The sequence below is a fragment of the Chlorocebus sabaeus genome, chromosome 9, assembly GCF_047675955.1.
Source record: "Chlorocebus sabaeus isolate Y175 chromosome 9, mChlSab1.0.hap1, whole genome shotgun sequence".
NCBI lineage: Eukaryota > Metazoa > Chordata > Mammalia > Primates > Cercopithecidae > Chlorocebus > Chlorocebus sabaeus.
The window spans coordinates 53,852,150-53,878,650 of NC_132912.1; the positions used below are offsets into that span (position 1 = coordinate 53,852,150).

Here is a 26,501-nt window from a genome sequence, read left to right on the forward strand (position 1 = left end):
CATTTGGCTGTTGAAATAAACACAGATGGGCTGACAAAAGTAGAAGGTAGGATGAAACATATGAGAAGCATGGTAACAATTATGAAAGAAACATCCAGGGGACCTAAGATTTGTCCTAGAAAGTTCTAGAAAAAGAAAAAGGAAAAAAGGGGAAGAAACAAAAGAAATAATGGGAGAAAATTTCCCAGGTCTAAGAAAATACCCCATTAGTACTAAGCAACAGAATGAATATATTTAGATATGGCCAGTTTCAACTTCCAACATCAAGAATAAAAAGAAAATTATATTTCTTGAAAATAAGTTAACCTGTATAACATGTCACTTATTAGATCCACATCAGACTTCTCACTGGCGACAAGGGATGCTAGAAGATAATGGAGTATCATCTTCAGAGTTAGATTCTGTCTCCAGCCGAACTCCTAGCCAAGTATTGCCCAGGATCAAGTAATAAAAATTGCTTTTAAAATGTCTGATTAAAATCTCTTCCACAGCAGTGTAGGTCTTTCGGTGGAGACTTCCAATTTTTTATGTTTTTCAACACTGACCTGCATTTCAGTGATACAGTAGAGCAGCAGATGTCATCATCCGGATTCTAAATTGGCTTTTAAAAGTGGCTCCTCCCTTAAAGGAAAACAAGGGGGCCCAATTTTTTCTTCACGTTGCTTGAATATATATATATAATTACATATATATTTATTATATAATTATATATTATATTTATAAATTTATATTTATAAATATAAATTTTAATATTTATAAATATTTATATTTATAATATATATTATATATTTATATATAATTATATATATATAATTTTTTTGTTGTTGTTTAGAGACGGAGTCTTGCTCTGTTGCCCAGGCTGGAATGCAGTGGTGCAATCTCAGCTCACTGTAACCTCTGCTTCCTGGGTTCACGCAATTCTCCTGCCTCAGCTTCCCAAGGAGCTGGGATTACAGGCGTGTACCACCACACCCAGCTAATTTTTGTACCTTTTAGTAGAGACAGGGTTTCACTATATGTTGGCCAGGCTGCTCCTGACCTCAGGTGGTCTGCCCGCCTCGGCCTCCCAAAGTGCTGGGATTAGAGGAGTGAGCCACTGCACCCGGCCGAAGATATTTTCAATATAAACATTCCATATTGATTTTTAGATGTTAACACTTCAAGCTTCCTGCATAGTGTTTAGAATGTGAGCCAGGCATGGTGGCATGGTCCCAGCTAAGAGGCTGAGGTGGGAGGACAGCTTGAAATCAGGAGTTTGAGGCTACAGTGTATTATGATTGTGCCTGTGAACAGCTGCTGCACACTAGCCTGGGTGACAGTGTGAGACTGTCTCTAAAGAAGAAAAAATTAGGAAATGAGCACTGAGATGGATGTAGGGACACTGAGAGATAGGGAATTGACTTAGATTTCATTTGAACAAAAACCAAGAAGCTGCTAAGATTCAGAGGAGCAATAGGCAGGCCACACATATTCCATCAAAGAATGTGAATTAACAATTCCTGTATCAAAAGGAGATTATGGGCTGGGCACAGTGGCTCATGCCTATAATCCCAGCACTCTGGAAGGCCGAGGTGGGCAGATCTCCTGAGGTTGGGAGTTCAAGACCAGCCTGGCCAACATGGTAAACCCCGTCTCTACTAAAAATATAAAATTAGCTGAGTGTGGTGGTGCAGGCCTGTAATCCCAGCTTCTCAGGTGGCTGAGGCTGGAGAATTGCTTGAATCCAGGAGGCAGAGGTTGCAGCGAGCTGGGATCACCCCCATTGCGCTCCAGCCTGGGTGACAGAGCGAAACTCCATCTTAAAAAAAAAAAAAAAAAATTATGAATGAACCTTTCAGCCCTAGTCCTTGCTCCCATCCAAAAATTAATTTTTGTATGTGCCACTGCACTTGAACTAAGCTGCCATCTGGATCCCAGCATCAAGGTGACTCTCCCACTTCTGCTTATACCAGCACTCACACATTTAAGTCTCCATGCCTGCAGCAGTGCTGCTGACAGTAGGTGGCCTCTGCTCACTGCTGGCCACTTTCAGCGGATCATGTCCACCCAGTCAAGACTGTATGCTCCAAGGGCTGAGCCAAGGCTGTGTAGGAGCATGCGCCTAACTTAATATAAGGATGACATTCAGAATGGTCAATATGTTGCTATCGGCAGACAAATGTTTCTCCAAGTGAAGACTTAGTAACTGACTTAGTGTCTGCTTGAAACTCTCTACAAGGATTCAACCTATTTTGGAAGAACAAGGATTAGACAATTCTGTTTCTTAATGTCTGTTCTATTAATATTATTAAAGAAACTTGGAGTAGAGCAGTGAGACTAACAGATTGCTGGAAAGGAGAAATGAATACATTTATACAGTGTTTCCACAGACAGAAGGAAAGCTAGCAAGCATTTGCAGGCCCCAGAAATCACCAAGTCTTCTTTACCAGGCTGCATCAGAGCGCCCGCGATTATTCTGAGAAACTATCTTACAACGACACCGAACAGAGACTCCCGTGAGCAATCTGTAACACGCTATCTCCAAACACGCATTTCTTTTGAGGAACATTAACCAGTGCCACATCTTGTCTGTGATTTAACATGTTCAGTTCCCTAGGAAAAGGCAGCAGAAGGCATACTGCTGGGATGAGTTCACATACACCTGAAAACAGCCCTGACTGGCAGTGGGACTCAGGGCAGGGGGGAAGACGACAAGACAGTATTGCACAGCAGGAGGAAAGCCATCCAAGGATTCAATTCCCATTGCAGCAGGAGCATCTGAAGGTCAGGTAAATGCATCCCATCACTCTAAGCTCATGAACTGCTAGCAGGAATGAAAATGAAAAGCTTTGTGAGCAGCAATATGGCAATGTTTTCCAAGAACCTTAGACTTTTTCCACCTTAAACAAAGGATCTTTTAAAAGTTCACATTCACTAGTCCCATTTTCAGAAATGTAATATAAGAAAATAAAGATTTATGTATAAAGATGTTCAGTATCTATTTTTCAAAACGAGAATAATCCAAATATTCAATAGGGGATTGAGCACAGAAATTTCTCCATCTACCTGGTCAAATATTGTGCAGTCATTAAAAAAAGTTCTCAATGGCTATTTAATGGCATACTAGGATCCTAATATTACAAAAAAATGCCACATAAAAAAAGAGTAAGGCCAGGTGCGGTGCTCACTCCTGTAATCCTGGCACTTTGGGAGGCCGAGGTAGGCAGATCACTTGAGGTCAGGAGTTCGAGACCAGCCTGGCCAACATGGTGAAACCGCATCTCTACTAAAATACAAAAATTAGCCAGGCTTGGTGGTGTGCACCTGTAATCCTGGCTACTTGGGAGACTGAGGCAGGAGAATCGCTTGAACCCAGGAGGCAGAGGTTGCACTGAGCCGAGATCACACTACTGCACTCCAGCCTAGGTGACAGAGCAAGACTCTGTCTCAAAAAAAAAAAAAAAAAAACAAGATTGAAAAGAAACACTCAAATGTACATAGTGGTAATGTCTGGCAATAGAATTTTGTGTGAATTTGCTTTATTCTTGCCTGTTTCCCAAATTTTCTGCCATGACTACATTTCCATAATCAGAACATAATGTTTTGGCCAGGCACAGTGGCTCATGCCTGTAATCTCAGCACTTTGGGAGGCCAAGGCAAGTGGGCCACCTGAGGTCAGGAGTTTGAGACCAGCCTCGCCAACATGGTGAAACCCTGTCTCTACTAAAAATACAAAAAAATTAGCCAGGCGTGGTGGCAAACATCTGTAGTTCCAGCTACTTGGGAGGCTGAGGCAGGAGAATTGCTTGAACCCGGGAGGCAAACATTGCAGTGAGCTGAGATCATGCCATCGCACTCCAGCCTGGGCAACAAGAGCAAAACTCCGTCTCAAAAAAAGAAAACAAGGTTTTGTCTTGTTTTTTAAAGGAAAAACCCCTGCATTGTGATAGGTTTAGAAGTTCTCTATCTCCACAAGGCAAGTGTGTACCTACCTGTGCTCCATACTGGGTTTCTGGTAGCTGAAGTGCACATCTCAGGAACATATGTATGTACACTAACTTATGTGTTACAAAATCTCAACAGATGACTTCTGATGCACAATACCGTCTGAGTGTAGCATCACAAAAAACATTACTAAAGTGTACTAAAATAAGGTTATTTACTTCAAAATGATACATTGGACATAATCTGTATATAGAACAAAGCAAGTAACGGTAAACTTAATAAGGCATCTTTTAAACCAGATGCTGTACAAAATACATTTAGTGTGTTACATATCAAAGACAAATCTATATTTTTGGTGTTTTACAATTGCCTGATAAAACTGCTTGCTTTTACCCTTTTTTCAATGCCTATGTACAGTTTTCCCTAATGAAGCAATAATGATATTTTTGTTTTATACAATATATACTACATTTTAGTTTTTAAACGGGCCAGGACAAAGGTCACTAAAAGGGCTTAAATAATTCCATAGAAAACAGAATACAGAGCATAAGCTAAAATTACAATAGTTAATCCTTTGCAAAAGCCATATTCCCACACTTTCCTTATGGGACCATCATTACACGTGGCTTCACAGGATGCTGCCCTGGATTTTGGTTCTTAGGAACACATCTCCTCCCTGCAGTTTCCACTGTGACTCTCACAGCAGCACTTAGGCAAGAGACGAGCTGTGGCACTGCTATTTTAACACCTGACTCAAGTCAGTAATAAATATGACCACTTTTAAACACTAGGGGGCCATCATAATCTTTTTGTTAAAATAAAAATCATTTCTGCCGTTGAAACGATTTTAGATACTTAGAAACATTTCAAAACAACATCTATGAAGTGTGTTTATGAAAGCTGCCTTGGAATAAATTATTCAATATCAAATTTGATCTTGGGCCAACTCAAAAGATGCATGATTCTTTAAAAACTATAGTGCATTTTTGTTCTAAACAGAACAAAGCATCTCAAGAAAAGTATTGATTGTTAGAGTAAATCAAAATTTGGCACATTCTAGGAAAACATACTTTTAAAAAACTGTAGGTCACTTTCAAAGTTTAGAAACACTTCTGGACACTGGAAAGGCAATGTAAAATATTGATTAAAATAACTTTGTGAAAATATTTCCAAAGAAATCGGATTCAAGTTTTGTACATCAGAAACTTGTTCAATATGAAACACAGTAAAAGCTTAGAATAAACAAACTGAAGGAAACCCTAATGTGCCTTTAATCCTAGAGCTATTTGCCAGCATAAAGAGAATTCACAAGGATAACTCTCTCTGAGGGTTAACTTTTCCTGTTCATAGTCAGGTAGTTTGGGTTTTTTGCTTGCTTTTATATTTTAATTACTTATAGATATCTAAATGAAGCTACACATTTAAAAACATTAAATTGCAAGTAGGACCAAATAATAGCTTCCAAGGTTTTACAAATTTACTAACTGTGGTACTACATAATACTTCTTCTTGCTGGTCTATCATATTCTTTAAATATTTCACTTACTCGATGAGCTTCAGATTTAAGAGTAAGAGTGGAAAGGAGAGACGAAAACTAAGTTGAATGCAAAATTTTTGTTTTTTGTTATTTACTTGCTTGCTTGAGATGGAGTTTACACTCTTTTGCCCAGGTTGGAGTGCAGTGGCACCATCTCGGCTCACTGCAACCTCTGCCTTCTGGTTTCAAGCGATTCTCCTGCTTCAGCCTCCCACGCAGCTAGGATTACAGGCACCCGCCACCATGCCCGGCTGAGTTTTGTATTTTTAGTAGAGATGGGGTTTCACCAAGTTGGCCAGGCTGGTCTTGAACTCCTGACCTTGTGATCCGCCCATCTCAGCCTCCCAAAGTGCTGGGATTACAGGCCTGAGCCACCGCGCCTGGCCACATTTTTAGATTACGATTCCAAAGATGGCAGCATTTGCTTTTTAAAGAATATGTTATACTAGAAAATGATTTTACTGGACAAGTTTCTAAGATTAATGCTTGATACCACTTTTACTAGACCAAGTTAATTTTTAAAAACCGTAATAGTGGTCTCATATACTGGCTGTAATTTTTTGCTTCCACATACCATTTGAACATTTCCAAGAATAAACTTTGCCTGTCTTTACATATTTTATTAACATGACAAATGATTTTAAAGATTTATGGAATCAAGTCAAAAGTAAACCAAGGTTAAGTAAATTGGGTGTTCTAAGTGCGATCATATCATATGGCAACTCAGATTAAAATATTTGTATTTCTCAGTATACATATGGGGAAAAATTCTGAAAAAGCAAGTTATTGGGTATTATCCATATGCAAATTTACTTATCTTGATGAAAACTTCAGACTTTAATTATGGTAGATGAAACTTATTAATCAAAATGGTTAAGGCAAGTTTCAAATTTGTGAAATTTGATGTGTAGACAAATTTGTAAGTTTTAACCTTAAATGATAGTCACATTTTGATAATGGGTGGACATATGCTGATTTCCTCCTGTTTAATTTAAACCTTTTTGACAATGTTGTGACATAATCACATTTATTTTGTTATAATCAAATAAAACTATCTCACTTGATGTACTCATGAGTTGTTTGCTCAGAATAGGAGATTGATATTTCAAAGGCATTAAAGAAGTATAAGTTTATGTAAATCAGATTTCTTGAGATAACAAGGCATCTATAAAATATGTACCATTTTATTGAAGAACAGTTATACAGTGTAGCTACAGATACTGACTAGATACTAAATATTTCTGCCTGATTTTTCATTGTCTTCACAAGTTAGGGAACAGAAATCAAAAAACCAAAAATCTCAAATGATGTAGATGTCCAAAACATATTTAACAGTTGATAAATTTATAACAGCTCTGACATATAAATTTCTAATTAAAGAATCCTTTCATTTGAAAAAATTGAGATGATATTACCCTAATGAAGTTTCTGCCTGAAGTTAACAAAGTCCTGGATTTGATATATTACTTTGAATGCATTAATTCTGAAAATTCATATTTAGTTCTACTTTATAACATTTCTTCCCTTAAGGATAGGGTGTGAGGTACACATGAGCTGGTTTCTACAGTATGAATGTATATACATATATAAAGTATGGTTGTAAAGGAGTGGGTGATTTGCAAATAAAGCACATTATACACAAAATATAAATAACTTCCCTTTTAAAAGTTACTGAGAATAAAGAATACAGAACACGGTTACAGGCACTTACATTGCTATCAAATGCAGGAATTCACTTCAATAAGAAGTGCTTTCTTTGTAAGCATGGTTCATGGCATTAGAAGTTCCAACTTTGGAGAGGATGCTTTCCATGACAAAAATAATAACCACAAAAAAAATGGTGGTAGAAGGAAAACAGTCCAAATTTACAGATGCTTTAAACTTCTTTTGGCCTTGGTATCAGCTTTCATGTTAAAAAATAAAGCTGGTGGGGAAGCTATCTCACTTGCAAGGTAAATGGCTTATATGAGATTGGCGAATCTTGGTCAGATATTGCATTTTTAAAGCACAAAACCACCGGCCACCAATATCTTCCTGTGCATGCATATAAATTATTTTCTTCTAATTCAAATGGCAGCAGAGGAATCCTGGCGTGCATGTGCATGGACACACACACACATTATTAAGGAAGGCAGGACAAACTATCATAAACTAAGCAGTATCCCAAACACATCATCATTTGTAGGCTGTTTTACAAAGGTAGAATACAAACGAACTGAATGTCTCAGGTAGAAGGCAAAGTCTATTTCTCCATCTCTGCTGCACTCATTTATCTTCTTAAGGCTTTCACAGAAAGCACCGTTTTATGAACAGGCAATTCAGTACCCAGAGCTTGACTGGAGACACTAATCAGGATTGAAGTCTTGATGCAGTTCATAAAAACCCATTTAAAAAAAGGCATCAAAAACCACATTTAAAATAAAGCTGTCCATATATAAAGAATTAAGTGTTTAGAAGTTCCCAGCTTGTATTCTAAAAAGAGTACTGAAACGTTTAATATTAGCAGCCTGTGAACACGTAGTGAAGAAAGAGTCTGAGAACCAAGTTAACATCCTTATTCCACTCTAATTCCACCCATGCCATGGGTAAAAACAGTCTTGCAGTCTAGAGTTTCTCCTCCGATGGTTACACCGTCAGATTTTTACATCTTGGGATTCAACCATCTTGGCAAGTGTCTTCTTAATTCTCAACGCTGTGAGTCTGGAGGCTGGATTGTGGGCCCAGCATTCTGACATTAGCTTCAAAACTGCTCGTAGACACTGAAAAGTAAAGAGATGTTTAGTGAGCAGAGAATATCTTTCGTGGCATTTACCAATCACTTCTTCAGGGGACTGAGTTCCACTCACTTCATCACTGTTCCACCGATTAGACACAAGTGGCCGCAAACGTTTGACACACACAACCTCACGCATATCTTCATATGACGGATCACTCGGTACCATGTTGTAATATGGCAATTGGTACTCTTCCACGATCCCTGTAAGGGAGAAAACATGAGCACAAAAACAGTTGCTGGACAAAATATACCAACCTATTAAGCATCTTTTGCTAAACTATGGAACTAAAACGGATTCTTACACAAGAAAAAATACAGACATGATGATTCACTCTTAATAGCAGATGTATGTTTTTCTCTTATTTATGTCCAACTACGTCCTCTACCTCCACCAGGGATGTCATCACAACTGTGACAGAGTCCATCAACAAAGGGCATACCAATCTTCCTTACAAAAAATAAGCAAGGCGAAACCAGCCATTTACCCTCAAGTATAATTATTTACTCACACGGTTGTTCCTACTAATGAATAGATTTATTATTTTTTCAGTTTGCTCTGCAGTAGAAAGACTTATGAGGTGCAGATAAGGGTTCACACAAGCAGGCCTGAGACCTTCCCTTAGGAAAGGCGGCTTGCAAGGTTTGGCCTTGGCCAGTGCCTGGATACATGAATGGTAAACAGTTCCCTACATGGATATCAAACCTCCCAGAAACGGTGAGGGTGACTCACCACTCCTGGGCTGCTTGTGCAAACAATGTGGTGTGTACTGCACGTCTGCTTTCCTGCTGGAATTCTGCTACATGCCAGGCAGAGGATGCCTATGTGACCAGCCTCCAGTAAAATCTCTGGGCGCCAAGTCTCTCAGGAGCTTCCCCACACGAGAATACTTTGTATGTGTTGTCACAACTCGTAGGAGGAATGAAGCACACCCTGACTCCACTGGGACAGGACTCTGGGAAGCCTCACCTGGTTTGCTAAAACTTGGCTGATTTTGATTTGTATCCTTTCACTGGGATAAATGTTAGCCATTGGGACAACCACATGCCGAGTCCTGTGGTCCTTCAAGTGAAATCGCATAACCTGGGGGCAGTCTTGGGGACTCTGACGTATGTGACATCTAAATACGTAACTGCCAGCAATTGCACTCCTAGGTGTATACCCAAAAGAAAGGAAATCAGCTAACCAAAGAGATATCTGCACCTGCATGTTTGCTGCAGCACCGTTCACAATAGCCAAGATGTGGAAGCAACCTAAGTGACCATCAACAGATGAACAGATCAAGAAAATGTGGCACCTATACACAACGGAGTATTATTCAGCCAGAAAAAAGAATGAGATTCTGTCTTCTGAAATAACATGGAGGAACTGGAGGTCATTAAGTAAAATAAGCCAGGCACAGAAAGACAAACTTCACATGTTCTCACTTACTTGTGAGATCTAAAAATCAAAACAACTGAACTCATGGAGACAGAGAACAGAAGGATGGTTACCAGAGGTTGGGAAGGGTAGCAGGGGGCCGGGGGGATGTTTAATGAGTAGAAACAAAATAGAAAAATGAATAAGACCTGGTATTTGATAGCACAACGGAGGGACTACAGTTAATAATAATTTAACTGTACACTTAAAAATAACTCAAGGACTATAATTGGTTGGTGAAACACAGGATAAATGTCTGAAGGGACAGATATCCAATTCTCCAAGATGTGATTATCACACACAGCATGCCTGTACTAAAATAGCTCCTTATCCAAAAATATATACACCTACTATATGCCCACAAAAATTAAAAAATAAAAAGTTATATAACTGGAGCCGTTATTTTTAAAATGATGGGTAAATAAACATAATCAGAAACTACTCAAACTCCTACCTCCTGTGATACAACGACGAGCCATCTCCCAAATGATCAGGCCGAAGCTGTAGATGTCAGCCATGATGTAGGGCTGGAAGTGGTTTTTGTTCAGGCTTTCGTCCAGCACTTCTGGAGCCATGTAGCGTTTGGTGCCCACCCTGGTATTCAAGGGCACGTCAACTTCATTTGTGTCACTGAAACAAAAGAAAGCCAATGTCCAAGTTGAGGGCTAAGAATAAAATAGTTTATCTTGCATTTTTGTCCTATTTTATAAAAGCTTCTTTTCCACCTTGGGGCCAGATGTATTGTGGAATTTAGCATTTTTCAGATTTTTCTTTAAATATATGCTACATACTACATGACATCCTCGGTAGGGTTGGGGCAGCACTCTTAATCAAACTCAGTACTCAGTACTGTGTCTGCAGCAAAACACTAAGTCCGATAGTCCTACTCAACTGGATAAGGGCAATACATACCTCACATCCATTCAGGTCAGGTTTTGTCACTAAATAAGTTTGGTGTCTAAGAAAGAGGACAACACTGAATATAAGATAAAGTAAGGCCAGGCACAGTTGCTCATGCCTGTAATCTCAGCACTTTGGGAGGCCAAGGAGGGCTGATCACCTGAGGTCAGGTGTTTGAGATCAGCCTGGCCGACATGGTGAAACACCGCCTCTACTAAAAATACAAAAGTTAACCAGGAGTGGTGTGCACTTGACTATAATTCCAGCTACTTGGGAGGCTGAAGCACGAAAATTACTTGAACCTGGGAGGTGGAGACTGCAGTGAGCTGAGACCACGCCACTGCACTCCAGCCTAGGCAACAGAGTGAGACTCTGTCTTAAAAAAAATAGTAGATAATTATGTCTGAGAAGTGTTGAATATGAAAATAGAAGAGGAATCGTTTGCTTTTACCACTCTCATATGATACACTAAGGCTTTGTAACATAGGATTACATTTTCTTCTTTATGGGTCCAATCATCATAGTTCTGTTGTTAGCAATGTTTACATGATCATACTGACAATTAGTAATAATTACTCTAAAGTAGTGATCAATATATGCACTGTATTTTCTTATAGCATCTGATATATATCTGAGCCAACAAATACTACACTGACTCACAACACTGCAACACATTTAAATGTCCCTTACAGTTGTTTTAAAGACTGGAACTTTTATGTTACAGCCTAAAATGAATTCTGAAATGTAACGCAGCCACTCCATTCTAGAATTACGAGATTAAAATGGTTTCAAAGGTTTTCTAAAAATTTGTAATTTCTAACACTTGCATTTGTTTTAAAATACTGACACTATCAAGTGGTGATAGAAAAATGACATCCTTATCTCTACTGCTTATGGGTATGTAAACTAAGGCACACTCCTAAAAGAAATAATATGCAACATACCATAGTTTAATATGTATAAACTCACTGCCTCAGCAGGCCCTTCTCTAGGAATCTATCATGAAGAAATGCTTGTACAAGTGCCCAAGAATCCAATATATAACATATGGATAAAATACAACAATGTTCATTAAAACCTTTTTAATAATCAACTGAAGACACCTTTAATGTTCATTAGTTGGGTCTTAAGAATAAACTACAGTACCTCCAGATAAAGAAAACTCTGCATCTATAAAAAAGAATGAGGTAGATTTACATCAGCTGAAATGGAAGGATGGCTAAGACTATAACAAAGGAAATCCGGCTGGGCGTGGTGGCTCACACCTGTTATCCCAGCACTTTGGGAGGCTCACTTGAGCTTAGGAGTTTGAGATCAGCCTAGGCAACACAGTGAGACCCCATCTCTACAAAAATAAAAACATTAGCTGGGTGTGGCAGTGCACGCCTGTAGTCCTAGCTACTCAGGAAGCTGAGGTGGGAGGATTGCTTGAGGCCATGAGGTCGACGCTGCAGTAAGCTATGATCACACTACTGTATTCCAGCCTGGGCAACTGAGTGAGACACTGTCTCAAAAGAAAAAAAAAAAAAACCCCAAAAATATATCAAGAATTATGTATAGGAGGAGTAGCACACAATTTTTGTAAAAAGAACAAAATCCCCCCAACTATATATTTATGTAACTAAAAACGAGCATGTGTACAGTTTTAGAATTCCATTATCTTGAAGACAAATAGGGAAATATATTTTGGAGATTAAAAAAATTTCAAAACAATGGGGCAAAGAACCACTAACCTGTTGAATTTAACAGCAAGGCCCAGATCAGCAATACAGCAACTCCCATTTTTCTTGATGAGGATGTTTTTGCTCTTTAGGTCTCGATGAGCAATTGCGGGCTTTCCTTGGGTGCCATAAATTTCTGTGTGCAGGTGGCACAGACCACAGGCAGCCGAATAAGCCAATTTGAGCAGGGCTCTGGTGTCCAGTGTAGCACATTTCAGGAAGTCATAGAGAGATCCATTTTCATGGTAATCAGTAATCAAATAGAGCTGAGTCCAGGAACCTGTACCTTTAATGTCTGCCGCTATGAAACCTGTCCAGTTGATGAGTTTAAAAGGTTAGTCGTTATCAGAGATGGCTAGGGAGAAGTAATGCTCATTCTGGATATTGAGAAAAACCGTATCCTGTGCAGATAGTGAAACTTTAATTTGCCTGACACCAAATCATGAATGTGTTACTAAAAATTTTATTTCTACATTTACACATATAACTGTACTTCTACAATAAATTTATTATAATCTTAATAATCATGAAAGTGAGAATATGATTAAGAAAAAGATCACATATGCCAGGTGCAGTGGCTCACACCTGTAATCCTAGCACTTTGGGAGGCCAAGGCGGGCGGATCACTTAAGGTCAGGAGCTAGAGACCAGCCTGGCCAACATGGCGAAAACCTGTCTCTACTAAAAATACAAAAATTAGCCGGGCATGGTGGCACGTGCCTGTAGTCCCAGCTACTCTGGATGTTGAGGCAGGAGAATCACTTGAACCTGGAGGCAGAGGTTGCAGTGACTTGAGATGGCACCACTGCACTCCAGCCTGGGCGACAGAACGAGACTCTGTCTCAAAAAAACAAACAAAAAAAAAAAAAAAAAAGAAAAGAAAAAGATCACATATTATACAAATAACCTGGAGAATATTATCAACCTACATGATTCTCTAGTGGAAAAGGCTCTCAATTTCAAAGCAAAAAGTGGACACTTTAATAAAATTAAGAATGTCCAACTAAGAGTTAGCTCCTAATTAAGCCAACTCCCATTTGCCCATCAGTGACTCATCACAGCTGCCTTTTCAGTCTGGTTCGTTGACTGCCAGGTCCACAGTCCTGCTCTTTTCCTTTCTCTCCTACCGTCTTCCCTCCAGAAAAAGGTCAGTGAGTGCTATGTACTAAGCTGAATAGTGGTCCCCCACAAAATTCATGTCTAAAATCCATGTCACCTATAAATATGACCTTATTTGGAAAGAGGGTCTTTGCAGATGTAATCAAGTTAAGATAACTCATACAGGATTAGAGTGGGCCCGAATTCAATGACTGGTGATGTTATAAGGTGGAAATGTGGACCCAGACACCCAGAGAGAAGGCCACTTGATGACAGAAACAGAGACCAGAGTGTTGTCTATAATAAGCCAAGGAACACCAAAAATTCCTGGCAACCACCGGTAGCCAGAAGAGGCAAGGAAGGCTCCTCCCCTAGAGTCTTCAGAGACACAACAGCTCTGCCAACACCTTGGTTTTAAACTTCTAGCCTCGAAAACTGTGAGTGAATACATTTTGGAGGTTGAAGCCACCCAGTTTGTGGTAATTGATACAGCAGCCCTCGGAAACTAATACAATTGCCTGCTTGGCAATGTGCTATGCACTCTACAAATTAAACGGAGGAAAACAGGAGGTGAAGGGAAAAGAAAACTCAGGATAGCCAGATCGCCTTATGCACCTGACTGACCAGCTCATACCTAAATTACTTTGCTATTATTGTGTAAATGTGGAGATGGGGGGAAACACACATTAAACACAGAACATACAATGAAACTGCATGTTGGGCTGTGGGGCTTATGAAAGGGAAAAGGCATATGTTACCCTAAATCACTGCTTAAATTATCTATGAAAGACTGGGTTTTCATTACTATGGGAGTAAGTCCAATAAACTAGTATTATTTTCCATTTGAAGCTCACTGCTGTTTCTTCAGCTGGTTAGTAAAGAAACAGCTTGGTTGGCATTCCAGATTATGTTATATTTAAACCATATATTCTACTGGGTTTCCTTTAGACAAGTGTATATAGTTGAACTCACACATGTTTTCAAAGCATATATAGAGGCTTCCACCTGCACCCCCACTAGCCTTGTCAAACATGAAATTGACTGAATCAGTGTGTACCCACCAAGTATGTTTTCATGGCGCATTAGCACAGTTTGGTAGATTTCTGTTTCTCGAAACCAGCTGGCTTCTTCAGTGGTAAAGAATACTTTCACCGCCACTTTTTCGCCACGCCATTTACCCATCCATACTTCTCCGTATCGGCCTTTACCAACTTGCCGGACCATCTGAATCTGTTTGGCAATAGTTCGCTGAACCTTGATAGAAAAAAGTAAAAGGTTTGAGCTCCTGATGAAATAAACCCATTAAGACTGGCAAAGGGATAGTCCATCTCATCAAAAAGCATCGTATACCCAACCAGCTCCAGTTAAAAACTTATAATGTACTTTTTTTTTTTTTTTGGATGGAATCTCGCTCTATCGCCCAGGCTGGAGTGCAGTGGCCCAATCTTGGCTCACTGCAACCTTCACCTTCTAGTTTCAAGTGATTCTCCTGCCTCAGCTTCCCAAGTAGCTGGAATGACAGGCACCCGCCACCATATCCAGCTAATTTTTTTGTATTTTTAGTAAAGATGGGGTTTAGCCATGTTAACCAGGCTGGTCTTGAACTCCTGACCTCAGGTGATCTGCCCACCTCGGCCTCCCAAAATGCTGGGATTACAGGTGTGAGCCACCATGCTCAGCCATAATGTACTTTAAAGTATGAAACAATTTACAATGTATTCTGAAATTATAAACAGGTTATTCAGTGTGGCTAATGGCAAAAATGGTCATCATAATTCCCCTCCCAGTGCACACAGCCATGGGTACTCCTGGCCCGCAGACTCAGGGCTTAGGCCATATGACCTGCTTTGGATAAAAGAACAACAGCGAACGTGATGCAAGCAAAGACCTGACAAATGTTTGTGGACTGGGGCTTGCCCTTTCCTGCTACTTTGGTAACCCTGTGAATAACAAATAACGGCAGCATGAACGGTTGGCCATGCGTGTGAACTATACCACCTAGCTCTAGGTGAGCAAGTCCAACAAATGAACTGCCCCGCAGACTCACAGAATGAGAAATAATGTTTGTTGCTTCACGGCAATAAGTTTTGGGATGGTTTATTATGCAGCAAAGTCCAAATGACAGTTAAAGATCTTAAAAATCCCATCTATAAGACCCTGCAAGATCTGGCTTGGCCCCATTATTCGCTGTGACCACCCACCCACAAACCTACTGTTTATGTCAACTTTTAGAATTCACTCAAGCTTATTCCTGTCTCTGGGTCTTTTTGAATGTCCAGTTCCCTTTACTTAGAGTGCTATTTTCTCACTTAAACACCTTCATAGCACACAAAACCTCTCAGCTGCTGCACTTAACACAATCATAACTTTATTCTTATTTACGTACATATTTGCTTGAAATCCATCCCCTGCTCACAGAATACAGGTATTTATTTGGGACAATATCAGAAGTACTTTTATATTTGTTAAATAAAAGATGTATATGGATTGTTATCTTTCATTTTCAGAAGCATTAGTGATCATTCTACATTAAAAAGAACATTATGTTCCAAGTTGGAAATGCTTCTAAAATGAACTAGATTTAGTGCAAAGTTAAAGTGACTTTATGTATCATTTATTATCGAATCCTTTTGTAAATTTTGTTGTTTTTTTTGAGACAGAGTCTCGCTCCGTTGCCCAGGCTGGAGTGCAGCAGCCAATCTCAGCTCACTGCAACCTCTGCCTCCCCAGTTCAAGCGATTTCCTGCCTCAGCCTCCCGAGTAGCTGGGATTACAGGCATCTGCCACCACGTCCAGCTAATTTTTGTATTTTTAGTAGAGATAGGGTTTCACCATGTTAGCCAGACTGGTTTCGAACTCCTGACCTCAAGTGATCCGCCTGCCTCAGCCTGTAAGTTTTTAAGTCAAGATTTTATAATTTACATAGAATGTACCCTTTTTGAGAAAAGTGCAACAAGCCTTTGACAAATCTATATCATGTAATCACCAATACCACAATTAAAATACAGAACATTTTAATCACGTAAAAAAATTTTCACTTTTTGGCTGGGCGTGGTGGCTGTAATCCCAGCACTTTGGGAGGCCAAGGCAGGTGGATCACCTGAAGTCAGGAGTTCAAGACCAGCCTGGCCAACATGGTGAAACCCCGCCTCTACTAAAAAAAAAAAAATACAAAAATTAGCTGGGTGTGGTGGCGCATGCCTTAATCCCAACTACTTGGGAGGCTGAGGCAGGAGTGTAGCCTTTTGTGTCTGACTTCCTTTATGTAGCATAAAATACTTCTGAAATTCACCCACTGTTACTGCTACAGGTGTTAGAAGTTGTTCCTTTTTACTGATGAGTAGTATTCCACTGTATGAATGTACCAGCATTTGTTTATTCATTTACCAATTAGCATTTGTTTATTCATTTACCAATTAATGAGCTTTGGGGTTGTTTCCAGTTTATGTCTATTATAAATAAAACTGCTATCAACATTCACATTCAGGCCTCTGGTGTGGACAAATTTTCATACCTCTTGGGTAAATAATTAGCAGAAGGATTGCTTCATTGTACAGAAAGTATACCCTTAACTTTCCAGACAATTGTCAAACTGTTTTTCAAAATAGCTATACCATTTTGCATTCCAACCAGCAATGTATAAGATTTCTAGTTGATCTACATCTTTGTCACCACTTAATATTGTCAGTCTTAGCTATACTAGTGGATGTGTAGTAGTATCTTACTGCATTTAATTTGTATATCCCTGTTGATGCTGAACATCTTTTCATGTGCTTGTGTGCCATTCTTTTATCTTCTTTGGGGAAGTGTCTGTTCAAATCTTCTGGTCATTTTTTTAAAAAAATTAAGTTGTTTTATTAAGTTGCAAAAGTTCTTTATATATTTTGCACAAACACCCTGTATCAGATCTGTTTTGCCAATCTGTGACTTGTCTTCTCATTTTCTTAACATTGTCTTCTAAATAACAGAAGGTTTAAATTTTGATAAAGCCTGATTTATCATTAAAAAAAAGATTTGTGCTTTTTATGTACTGAGAAGTCTGCCCAAGGTCACAATAATTCCTTTGGACATTTTCTTTTAGAGGTTTTATACTTCAACTTTTACATTTAGGACTATGCTACATTTCAAGTTAATTTTGTATACAGAGTGAGGAGGTAAGGGCTGAGATTACCTTTTTGGTAAATGGATTCCTGATTTTTCCTGCACCATCTGTTAAATAGATTGCCTTTTTCCAACTGAATTACTTGGGCACCTTTTTTTTTTAAAATCAATTAACCATATTAAGTGCATGTTCCTTTCTAAACTCCATAATCTGTTCCATTCATCAATACATCTATCCTTACACCAGTACCAAATTGTGATCATTATTGAGCTTTACAGTAAATCCAGAAATCAGGTAGTGATTCCTCTTTGTTCTTCTACTTCAAAATTGTTTTGGCTCTTCTAGTCCTTTGCATTTCCATATAAATGTTAGAATATACATCAATTTCTATAAAAATTTGCTCTGATTTTCATTTGGATTCAAATGAAATTACACACCAATTTGAGGAAAACTGAAATCTTAATACTGAGTCCTCAGATTTATAAACATCTCCACTTATTTAGGGCTTTATTAATTTCTTTCAGCAATGTTTCATAATTTTCAGTGTGCAGGTCTTGCATAAATTGTTAGGCTTATTCTAAATATTTCATGGTTTTTGATGCTATTTTAAATACTGTTTTTATAATTTCCTAATTGTTCGTTGCTACTGCATATAAATTCAATGATATTTGTACAATGACTCTGTATTCTGCAACCTGATAAAGTCATATACTGGCTGCAGTAGTTGTATCATTCTTGGGATTTTCTACATAAACAATCATGTTGTCTGCATATGAAGGCAGTTTTACTTTTACCTTTCCAATTCAATTAGAGTTATTTAATAAGATGAATTTTAAAATTAGAGATCAGAGTGGGTGCGGTGGTTCACACCTGTAATCCCAGCACTTTAGGAGCCAATGTGGGAGGATCACTTGAGGCCAGGAGTTCGAGACCAGCCTGGTCAACATGGCAAAACCCCACCCCTCCAAAAAAACAAAAAACAAAAAAATAGCCAGGCATGGTGGTGCATCTGGTAATTCCAGCTACTTCAGAGGTTGAGACGGGAATTGCTTGAACTTGGGAAGCAAGGGTTGCAGTGAGCCGAAACTAGGCCACTGCATTCCAGCCTGGGTGACAGAGCAAGACTGTCTCAATACAATTAAAATAAAGTAAAATAAAATAAATAAAATAAAATAAGAAGAGATCAGTTTCTTTCAACGAATACAATTAAAAACTAAAACCTATCTGGATATCTAGTGTTCATAACACAGGTCCTCTCAAATAAGAGTTCCTTCGACCCATAAATCTGACTATTTCTATATATAAATGAACCTGCCGGGATTATCTTTTTTTCTCTTATACCAAGAATCAGTCCAAATTTGTTGGAATTTGTAATCCCCTTTAAAATTATTTTTTATTGAACTATGTTTTGGTGGTAGTATATTGAGAGAAGCATCCTCTCTAAGAATATCTGTTGAAACTTCTTTTTTATTTCAGAATCTGAAATAGTTACAGTTCCCTCAATCAATCCATTTTAACCTTACAGATGCAACGAATCTTATACCTGATTCCTCTTTAAGTCGGCTGGTAAAATGCTTAGAGCAAAACTTGTGAGCTAACTCTTGCCTTTCATATAGGACTCCGTGATCTAACTTCCTTCGCCCTTCTCTGTAGGACTCGGTTCCTAACCTTGTTTACAGCTCTATCTTACTTGCCTATTCTATTTTTCTTGGTTCATATTTCTTATTTTTAACTAATTTCACCTTGCAATAACGCACACCTCTTTCTAAATAAGGAGAAAAAAATGTGTCCATTATCGTTCCCTGATCTGCAATAATTATACTGTCCACCATCATGAGGACACATTCTAAATCAACACACCCTTCATGTTTATAGGAACTTTTAACTTACCAATAAAGGTAGTCCAGACCCACTACCAGAACTTTGTGACTGGTCAATAAGGTCTTTTAGTGATTCTCCAACTGGAATAAATGCTTCATCCTGTTCCAAATCACGATTGTAACGACGTCTGCTTGAGATGCTCTTACAATAATGTCTTTTAAAAAAGCAGAAAACAATCTACATTAAAAATGAAAAACTATAAAACCCTAAGGTTAAGAAAACCTTGAGATTCTCTATACCGTTATCCTTCCCTCAGACAAAATCCTATCCAAATTAGTCTTATCATTGGATAATATATCCTGTTAAATACATCTAGAAATGGAGTTCAGAGTTCTATGTATCATGTTAAAATGGAAAGATGTCTATGGTATATCAGCATGTAAAAAGAAACTATCAAAATCAGATGTGAAATGTCATCCTAGCTATAAAAAAAAATACGACTTCAAATAATCACAATATACATTTCCTTACATTCCAACCCAAACCTTGAAGTCATATTTTCAGACTTTTGCCAACTTGATAGATATGAAACAATGCCTTCTTTTAATATGCTTTCCTCTGGTTACTAGCGAAATTGAATTTTTTTCCACGGTTCAGTTTTTTTTTTTTTTCCTGTGAACTGCCTATTCACATTTTTAACAAATACATATTTTTTGAGATAGGATCTAGCTCTGTTGTCTAGGCTGGAATGCAGTGGTATGATCTCAGCTCACTGCAACCTCTGCCTCCCAGGCTCAAGTGATCCTCCCAACTCAGCCTCCTGAGTAGCTGGGACTACAAACACGTGCAACCATGCCCAGCTAATTTTTTTTTTTTTTGTATTTTTAGTAGAGATGGGGTTTTGCTATGTTGCCCAGGATGGTCTTGAACTCCTGAGCTCAAGCGATCTACCATGTTGGCCTCCCAAAGTGCTGGGATTACAGGTGTGAGACACTGTGCCTGACCAACCTATTTGTGTTTATTGCACATTATTCAATTGAAGTGTTCCCTGAACTCTTCTCCTTATTGATTTGTAGGCGTTCATTATATAATCTGTACACCAAATGTTGACAATTGTGTTTCAAGCATCTTCTCAGTCCGTGATTATCACAGCATTCTCTTTATGGCATTTTTATGTTGGTTTTTAAATTTCAGTGTAGACAAATTAGTTAATCTTTACTCTTTTTGACATATGCTTTTGTCTCTTAAGACAACCTCTCAACCCTAACGTCAAGAAATACATTCTCAAGGTTTAAATTTTTCTTTTCTTTTTTTTTTTGAGACAGGGTCTCACACTCTGTTGCCCAGGCTGGAGTGTAGTGGCACGATCTCGGCTCACTGCAGCTTCAACTTTCTGGGCTCAAGTGATCCTCCCACGTCATCCTCCCAAGTGGCTGGTACTACCGGTGTGTTCCACTATGCCTGGCTAATTTTTGTATTTTTCGTACAGATGAGGTTTCACCACATTGTCCAGGCTGGTCTCAAACTCCTGGGATAGGGAGTTGATTTGAGCATAGGAGTTTGAGATGAGACCAGCGTGGGCTCAAAGGAGTCTTCCTGCTTTGGCCTCCCAAAGTGCTGAGATTACAGGTGTGACCCAATGTGCCTGGCCTGGTTTTAACATATTGATTCTCTCATTTAGTCGTATGGTCCACTCAGAATTTATAATATAAAATGGAAACTAAGAAACAAATTAAAGTATTTTCCATATAAATAGCCCAATGTACTTAATGATTTTTATAATTTTATTTTTAAAACTTTATATGGGTAATTGACTCAAATGGTTTAAAATTCAAAAGGCACAAAAGGGTATATGGGAAAAAAAAAATCTTCCTCCCAGTTCTATCCCTAAGCTGTCAAGTTCACTTCTAAGGAATTGCCTATTCATACTTTTAACAAATACATATTTTTTGAGATAGGATCTAGCTGTTGTCCAGGCTGGAATGCAGTGGTATGATCTCAGCTCACTGCAATCTCTGCCTCCCAGGCTCAAGTGATCCTCCCACCTCAGCCTCCTGAGTAGCTGGGACTACAAGCACGTGCCACCATGCCCAGCTAATTTTTTTTTTTTTTTTTTTTTTTTGTATTTTTAGTAGAGATGGGGTTTTGCTATGTTGCCCAGGATGGTCTTGAACTCCTGAGCTCAAGTAATTCTCTAAGGAAATATTCCCTATTTCTTCAGAAACAAAACTATTTCTGGTTTCTCTGGTTATCTTCTGGAGAGACACCGATGCCATTCTGCATCTTGCTTCTTACCTGGGGTATCATTCCACAGAAGTACACAAGTGTCACCTTTTTCTTTAATGGCTATATAGTATTCCACTGTATGGCTGCTAACCATTCACCTACTGGTAATATTTATTTTTATTTTTATTTCTTTATTTTGAGACGGAGTCTTACTCAGTCCCCCAGGCTGGAGTGCAATGGTACAATCTCGGCTCACTGCAACCTTTGCCTCCCGGGTTTAAGCAATCCTCCCTGCCTCAGCCTCCCAAGTAGCTGGGATTACAGGCACCTGCCACCACATCTGGCTAATTTTTGTATTTTTTTTTTTTTTATTAGAGATGGGGTTTCACCATGTTGGCCAGGCTGGTCTTGAACTCCTAACCTCAAATGATCCACCTGATTCAGCCTCCCAAAGTGCTGGGATTACAGGCATGCACTACCGCACCTGGCCACCTACTGGTAATATTTAGATGGTTTCTAGTCTTATTGCATGCAAGTGTGAAATACAATTTTCTACCATATCTGTAGTAGGAATTACTGAATTTGGAACTTTGATGGAGTGCCCTACTGACCTCCTGAATGGCTGCACCAGTTGGAATCCCTCCACCAACATATAAGAATGTCTACTTTCCCTACACCTTTATCCCTACCCTTGTGTTATAAACTTTTAGAACTCAGTTTTAAACTTCATCAAATTTTATATTTATAGAACTTAATATTTAATTTTATCAAGCATCTTTATTTGCCTACCTTTGAATGTCATACAGTTCTCCATGGCTTGGTAATGAAAAAGCCATCCCTTGTCTCCTCTCCTCCTCCTATCCAGTTTCCACTTCTTAGAATAAAGAATTGTGACTTTTTGAAGCTTATTTAACATTTACCTCATTCTTTTTTCTTTTCTTTTTTTTTTTTTTTTTTTTTTTTTGAGACAAGGTCTCACTCTGTCACCCAGGCTAAAGTGCAATGGTGCGATCTCAGCTCACTGCAACCCCCGCCTTCCTGGTTTGATCAATTCTTGGGAACCCCAAGTAGCTGGGACTACAGACAAACACCACCACACCAGGCTAAGTTTTGTATTTTTAGTAGAGTTGAGGTTTCACTAGGTTGGTCACGCTGGTCTTGAACTTCTGGCCTCAAGTGATCCACCCACCTCACCCTCCCAAACTGCTGGGATTACAGGCGTGAGCCACCACAACTGTCCCTCATTATTTCTAAATAGCATCTTTACACTGACATTTTAAGTTTTTCAGTATTAGGCTTTAACTATTGACTTACACTGGGGAATATGAAAATTTAACTGATCATTTAACACCCTGCGGCTTCCCAAAACAGAAAGTACTTCCATCCTCACATCCTCCTTACAGTTATATTATTTGTTTAGCTCAACATTCAGTGCTTGTATTATTATGGCTACATAAACTCTATCTACACGTGGCCCTCGCTGTATAACATGACTATTGTTTTCTTTCTTGCACACCCTCTTCCCCCCGCCCCAGAGCACAGGCAAAGATCCATTACTTCAGAGCCTCTTGGGGATGTAGAGGAAACGTTCCCTGTGCCCTGACCAGGTTAAGATCCTCTGATGCTGAGGAATAGGAGAAGATGACACCTTCCTCTCTCCTTGTGGGCACAGGATCCTACAGGAGGACCACAGGGAGGTCAGCTACCTCTGTGGGAGGAGGTGCAAGAGCCCTGAGGAAGCTGCACCCTTCAGGTCTAGCAACACAGAACCTACCTAAGGACAACAGGCACGCCCCCCTCACTTTCCACCTGTCCTCTAATGTGAATAACACGCAACAGCAGATGACTTCTGCAGGAGGAACAAGAACATGGACAGTGACTCCCACAGAGGTGCAACAATGCAGTAAGAGCTGAAAGCTATGGGGGAAGTAGGAACTCAGAGAAAAACACTTCCTTCTGCACCCAAACCCCAACTCGAAGCAAATGAACAGCAGCCCATCACTGAAGGAATTTGAAACTTGTGAGGCACAGACCCAAACACTAAACAAAACCTTAACCCAAATCGACTCCTACTAGACTGAACACCTCCTGCTTATCAACAGCCTAAGAGGAGGTGTGCCCATTTTCAGGAGTATGTCTCTATCTCAGTGTCTGTTCTTCTTTTTAAAACTGATATATAACAGTTGTACATATTTTGGAGGGTACGTGTGATATCTTACGCATGTATACAATGTAAAATGAACAAATCAGAGTAACTGGGATAGCCATCATCTCAAATATTTATCTTTTGTTTTTCTTTGGGTGGGGAAGAGGAGGCAGGGCTCCTGCTGCTTGGGCTGGAGTACAGTGGCGTGATCTTGGCTCACTGCAACCCCCGCCTCCTGGGCTCAAGCAATCCTCCCACCTCAGCCTCCCCAGCAGCTGGGACCACAGATGTGTACAACCATGCCCGGCTAATTTTTGTATTTTTTTGTAGAGATGTGGTTTTGCCATGTTGCCCAGGCTATATCTTTGTGTTGGGAATATTACAATTCTTCTCTTAAAGACTAGCTACTTTGAAATACACAATAAATTACTAACTATAATTTTCCTACTGTACTATCAAATACTAGAACTTATTTCTTATATTAGTAATTGTAGTTTTGTGCCCCTTAATCAACCTCTCTTCATCCATCCATCTTCATCCAACCTCCCTCCCTCCATCTTTCCTAGCCTCTGGTATGTTATTCCACTTACTACCTCTATGAGATCAACCTTTTGAGCTCCCACCTATGATTGAGAACATGTAGTATTTGTCTATGACTGGCTTATTTCACTTAACATAATGAACTCCAGTTCCATTCATGTTACTGAAAATAACAGGATTTCATTCTTTTTCTGGTTGAGTAATATTCCACTGTAGAGATCACATTTTCTTTATCCATTCACCTGCTAAAAGACACGGGTTGATTCCACATCTTGGCCATTATGAATAGTGCTTAAACATAGGGGTGTGAACAGGCCTTCAATATACTGATTTCCTTTTGGATATATACCAAATAGTGGATTGTGAGATCATAGGGCAGTTCTAATTTTAGTTTTTTGAGGGACCTCCGCACTGTTCTCCATAGTAGCTGTGCCAATTTACATTTCCACCAGCAGTGTGCTGTGGATCCCCTTTCTTCACAGCCTCTCCAGCATTTGTTTTCTTTTTGATAACAGCCATTTAAATTGGGGTGAGGTTGATATCTCATTGTGACAATCTCTGCTATTCTTAACATGATGTACAACATCCAAATAAACTTATGAGACCCACTAAAAAGCAAGGAAAAATCACTCACTGCCAAGTGGGCAGGCAATCAAGAGGACCGGTGGCAGACAGCACTTGTGCTGGAGCTGCCAGGAGGGCCTTTCACAGAACTGTGAGTAAAAGGGGAAGGCACCTGGTGAAGGTGGTAACAGGAATACACAGATGGAGAGTCTCAGCAGAGAAATGAAGTCAGACAGGAATGTGAAAAAGGGAAAACATGCTATCAAAGATGAAGAATTAGTTTGATGAGCTCAACAGTACCCAGCTCAGATGGACACACGTGAAGAAAAAAAAAAAATCTATGCATTTGAAAATAGGTAAATAGAAGTTACCGGAACCAAAATACAAAGAAAAAACGAGTGAGAAAAACTGAAGAATTAAAGAGCTGTGGCACAACACCAAATAATCTCAAATATGTATAATTGGAGTCTCAAAAACAGAAGAGATAGATAAAAGCACAAAGTGTTTTTTAAAAAATAGTAGATAATTTAGCAATAATAATGAAAGATAGCAAACTATAGATTCACTAAGCTCAGTGAAACCCAACGCAGAGAAAATACGAAAAAAGAAACACACATATACTTCTAAATGTATTGTAGCTGAGTTGTTTAAAATGAAAGATAAAGGGAAAACATTAAAGGACGCCAGGAAAAAATTACATACAGTACATCAAAGACAAAATGTGTGTCAGAAGGTATGCAAGTAGAAGATAATGAGTGACAGCTTTAAGGGAAACGAACTCGATCCCACCCAGATTTCTACAGCCAGTGAAAATACCTTGGGTAAATGAAGGCAAAAGACTGCAGACAACAGCTGAGAGGACTTAGAGCCAGCAGACCTGCACTACAAGAGGTTAAAGAAATTCTTCAGGCAGAAGGAATATGGTATCAGATGAAAACTTCTAAACATGTATTTAGAATTAAATACATGGAGAGTGCTGAAAGTAATAAAAATACATGTACATATAGGGCATTTTTTTCTTATTTTTAATCACTTTGAAAGCTGATTGGCAGCTCCTTTTTTAGGTAGTTAGAAAATGTTTATGTTCTTTCTTATGAAAACATTACTTGGCAATTTTTCTTTTTCCTGTAATCACTGCAATTTAAAAAGTCATTCAATTCTTAATATTTAACTCTTGTAGGACCAGGAGTCCCCTAAAGACAATGAGGATAAAGGGTCCATTATAAAGCCAGAAGCAGGGTTTTCATCTGACAAATGCATCTGTGATGCTATTTCCCAAGCAGAAATTCTGGGCCAAGGGTGGCTGGCAAACAGCAACAAGAGTGAGTAAGTATCCACGGTGTGCCAAGCATGAGGGACACACAAGATTCACCATGGGCACCCTTCAAGATTCAAGAGGAAAGTGGCAATTTAAACAGCCAGCCAGCTGATCATCAATATTAATGGTTAAGTAATCTCTGCTACCACTGAGATTCTTGTTGAATGGAAATGCAGACTTTTGGCAAATAAGCATGAACAAGTAAATGAATACTTGCCAATGTAAAAAAAAAAATGCAAGATAAAATTAGTAAGTGTTATGGGGGCAGATCACAGGATCTAAGCAGTTTGAAGGATTAAAGGAGCTACAAAAGAGGATGCCAGAGGAAACACCCAGGAACTGGCGTATGGCACGGAATGATCCCTCGTCCACAGTAGAGGGAGGCCATGGTTCCAGAGAAGGTTTTAGAGA

The 26,501-nt window shown here is 39.1% G+C and overlaps 1 protein-coding gene across 4 annotated transcripts in view; it reads right to left on the minus strand.

The window, feature by feature from the left end:
* Positions 1 to 6,625: 6,625 nt before the first annotated feature.
* The window catches only part of BMPR1A (bone morphogenetic protein receptor type 1A), a 165,503-nt gene continuing 145,627 nt past the window's right edge, over positions 6,626 to 26,501 (minus strand). For all 4 annotated transcript variants that reach the window (XM_073019010.1, XM_038008968.2, XM_073019011.1 and 1 more), the window contains 6 exons: positions 19,366 to 19,510; positions 14,435 to 14,627; positions 12,288 to 12,585; positions 10,109 to 10,284; positions 8,308 to 8,438; positions 6,626 to 8,220 (listed from right to left, as the gene is read on the minus strand). In XM_073019010.1, the coding sequence (XP_072875111.1) occupies positions 8,095 to 8,220; positions 8,308 to 8,438; positions 10,109 to 10,284; positions 12,288 to 12,585; positions 14,435 to 14,627; positions 19,366 to 19,510 (1,069 nt within the window). In that variant the 3' untranslated portion in view covers positions 6,626 to 8,094. The remainder of the gene's footprint in view (positions 8,221 to 8,307; positions 8,439 to 10,108; positions 10,285 to 12,287; positions 12,586 to 14,434; positions 14,628 to 19,365; positions 19,511 to 26,501) is intronic.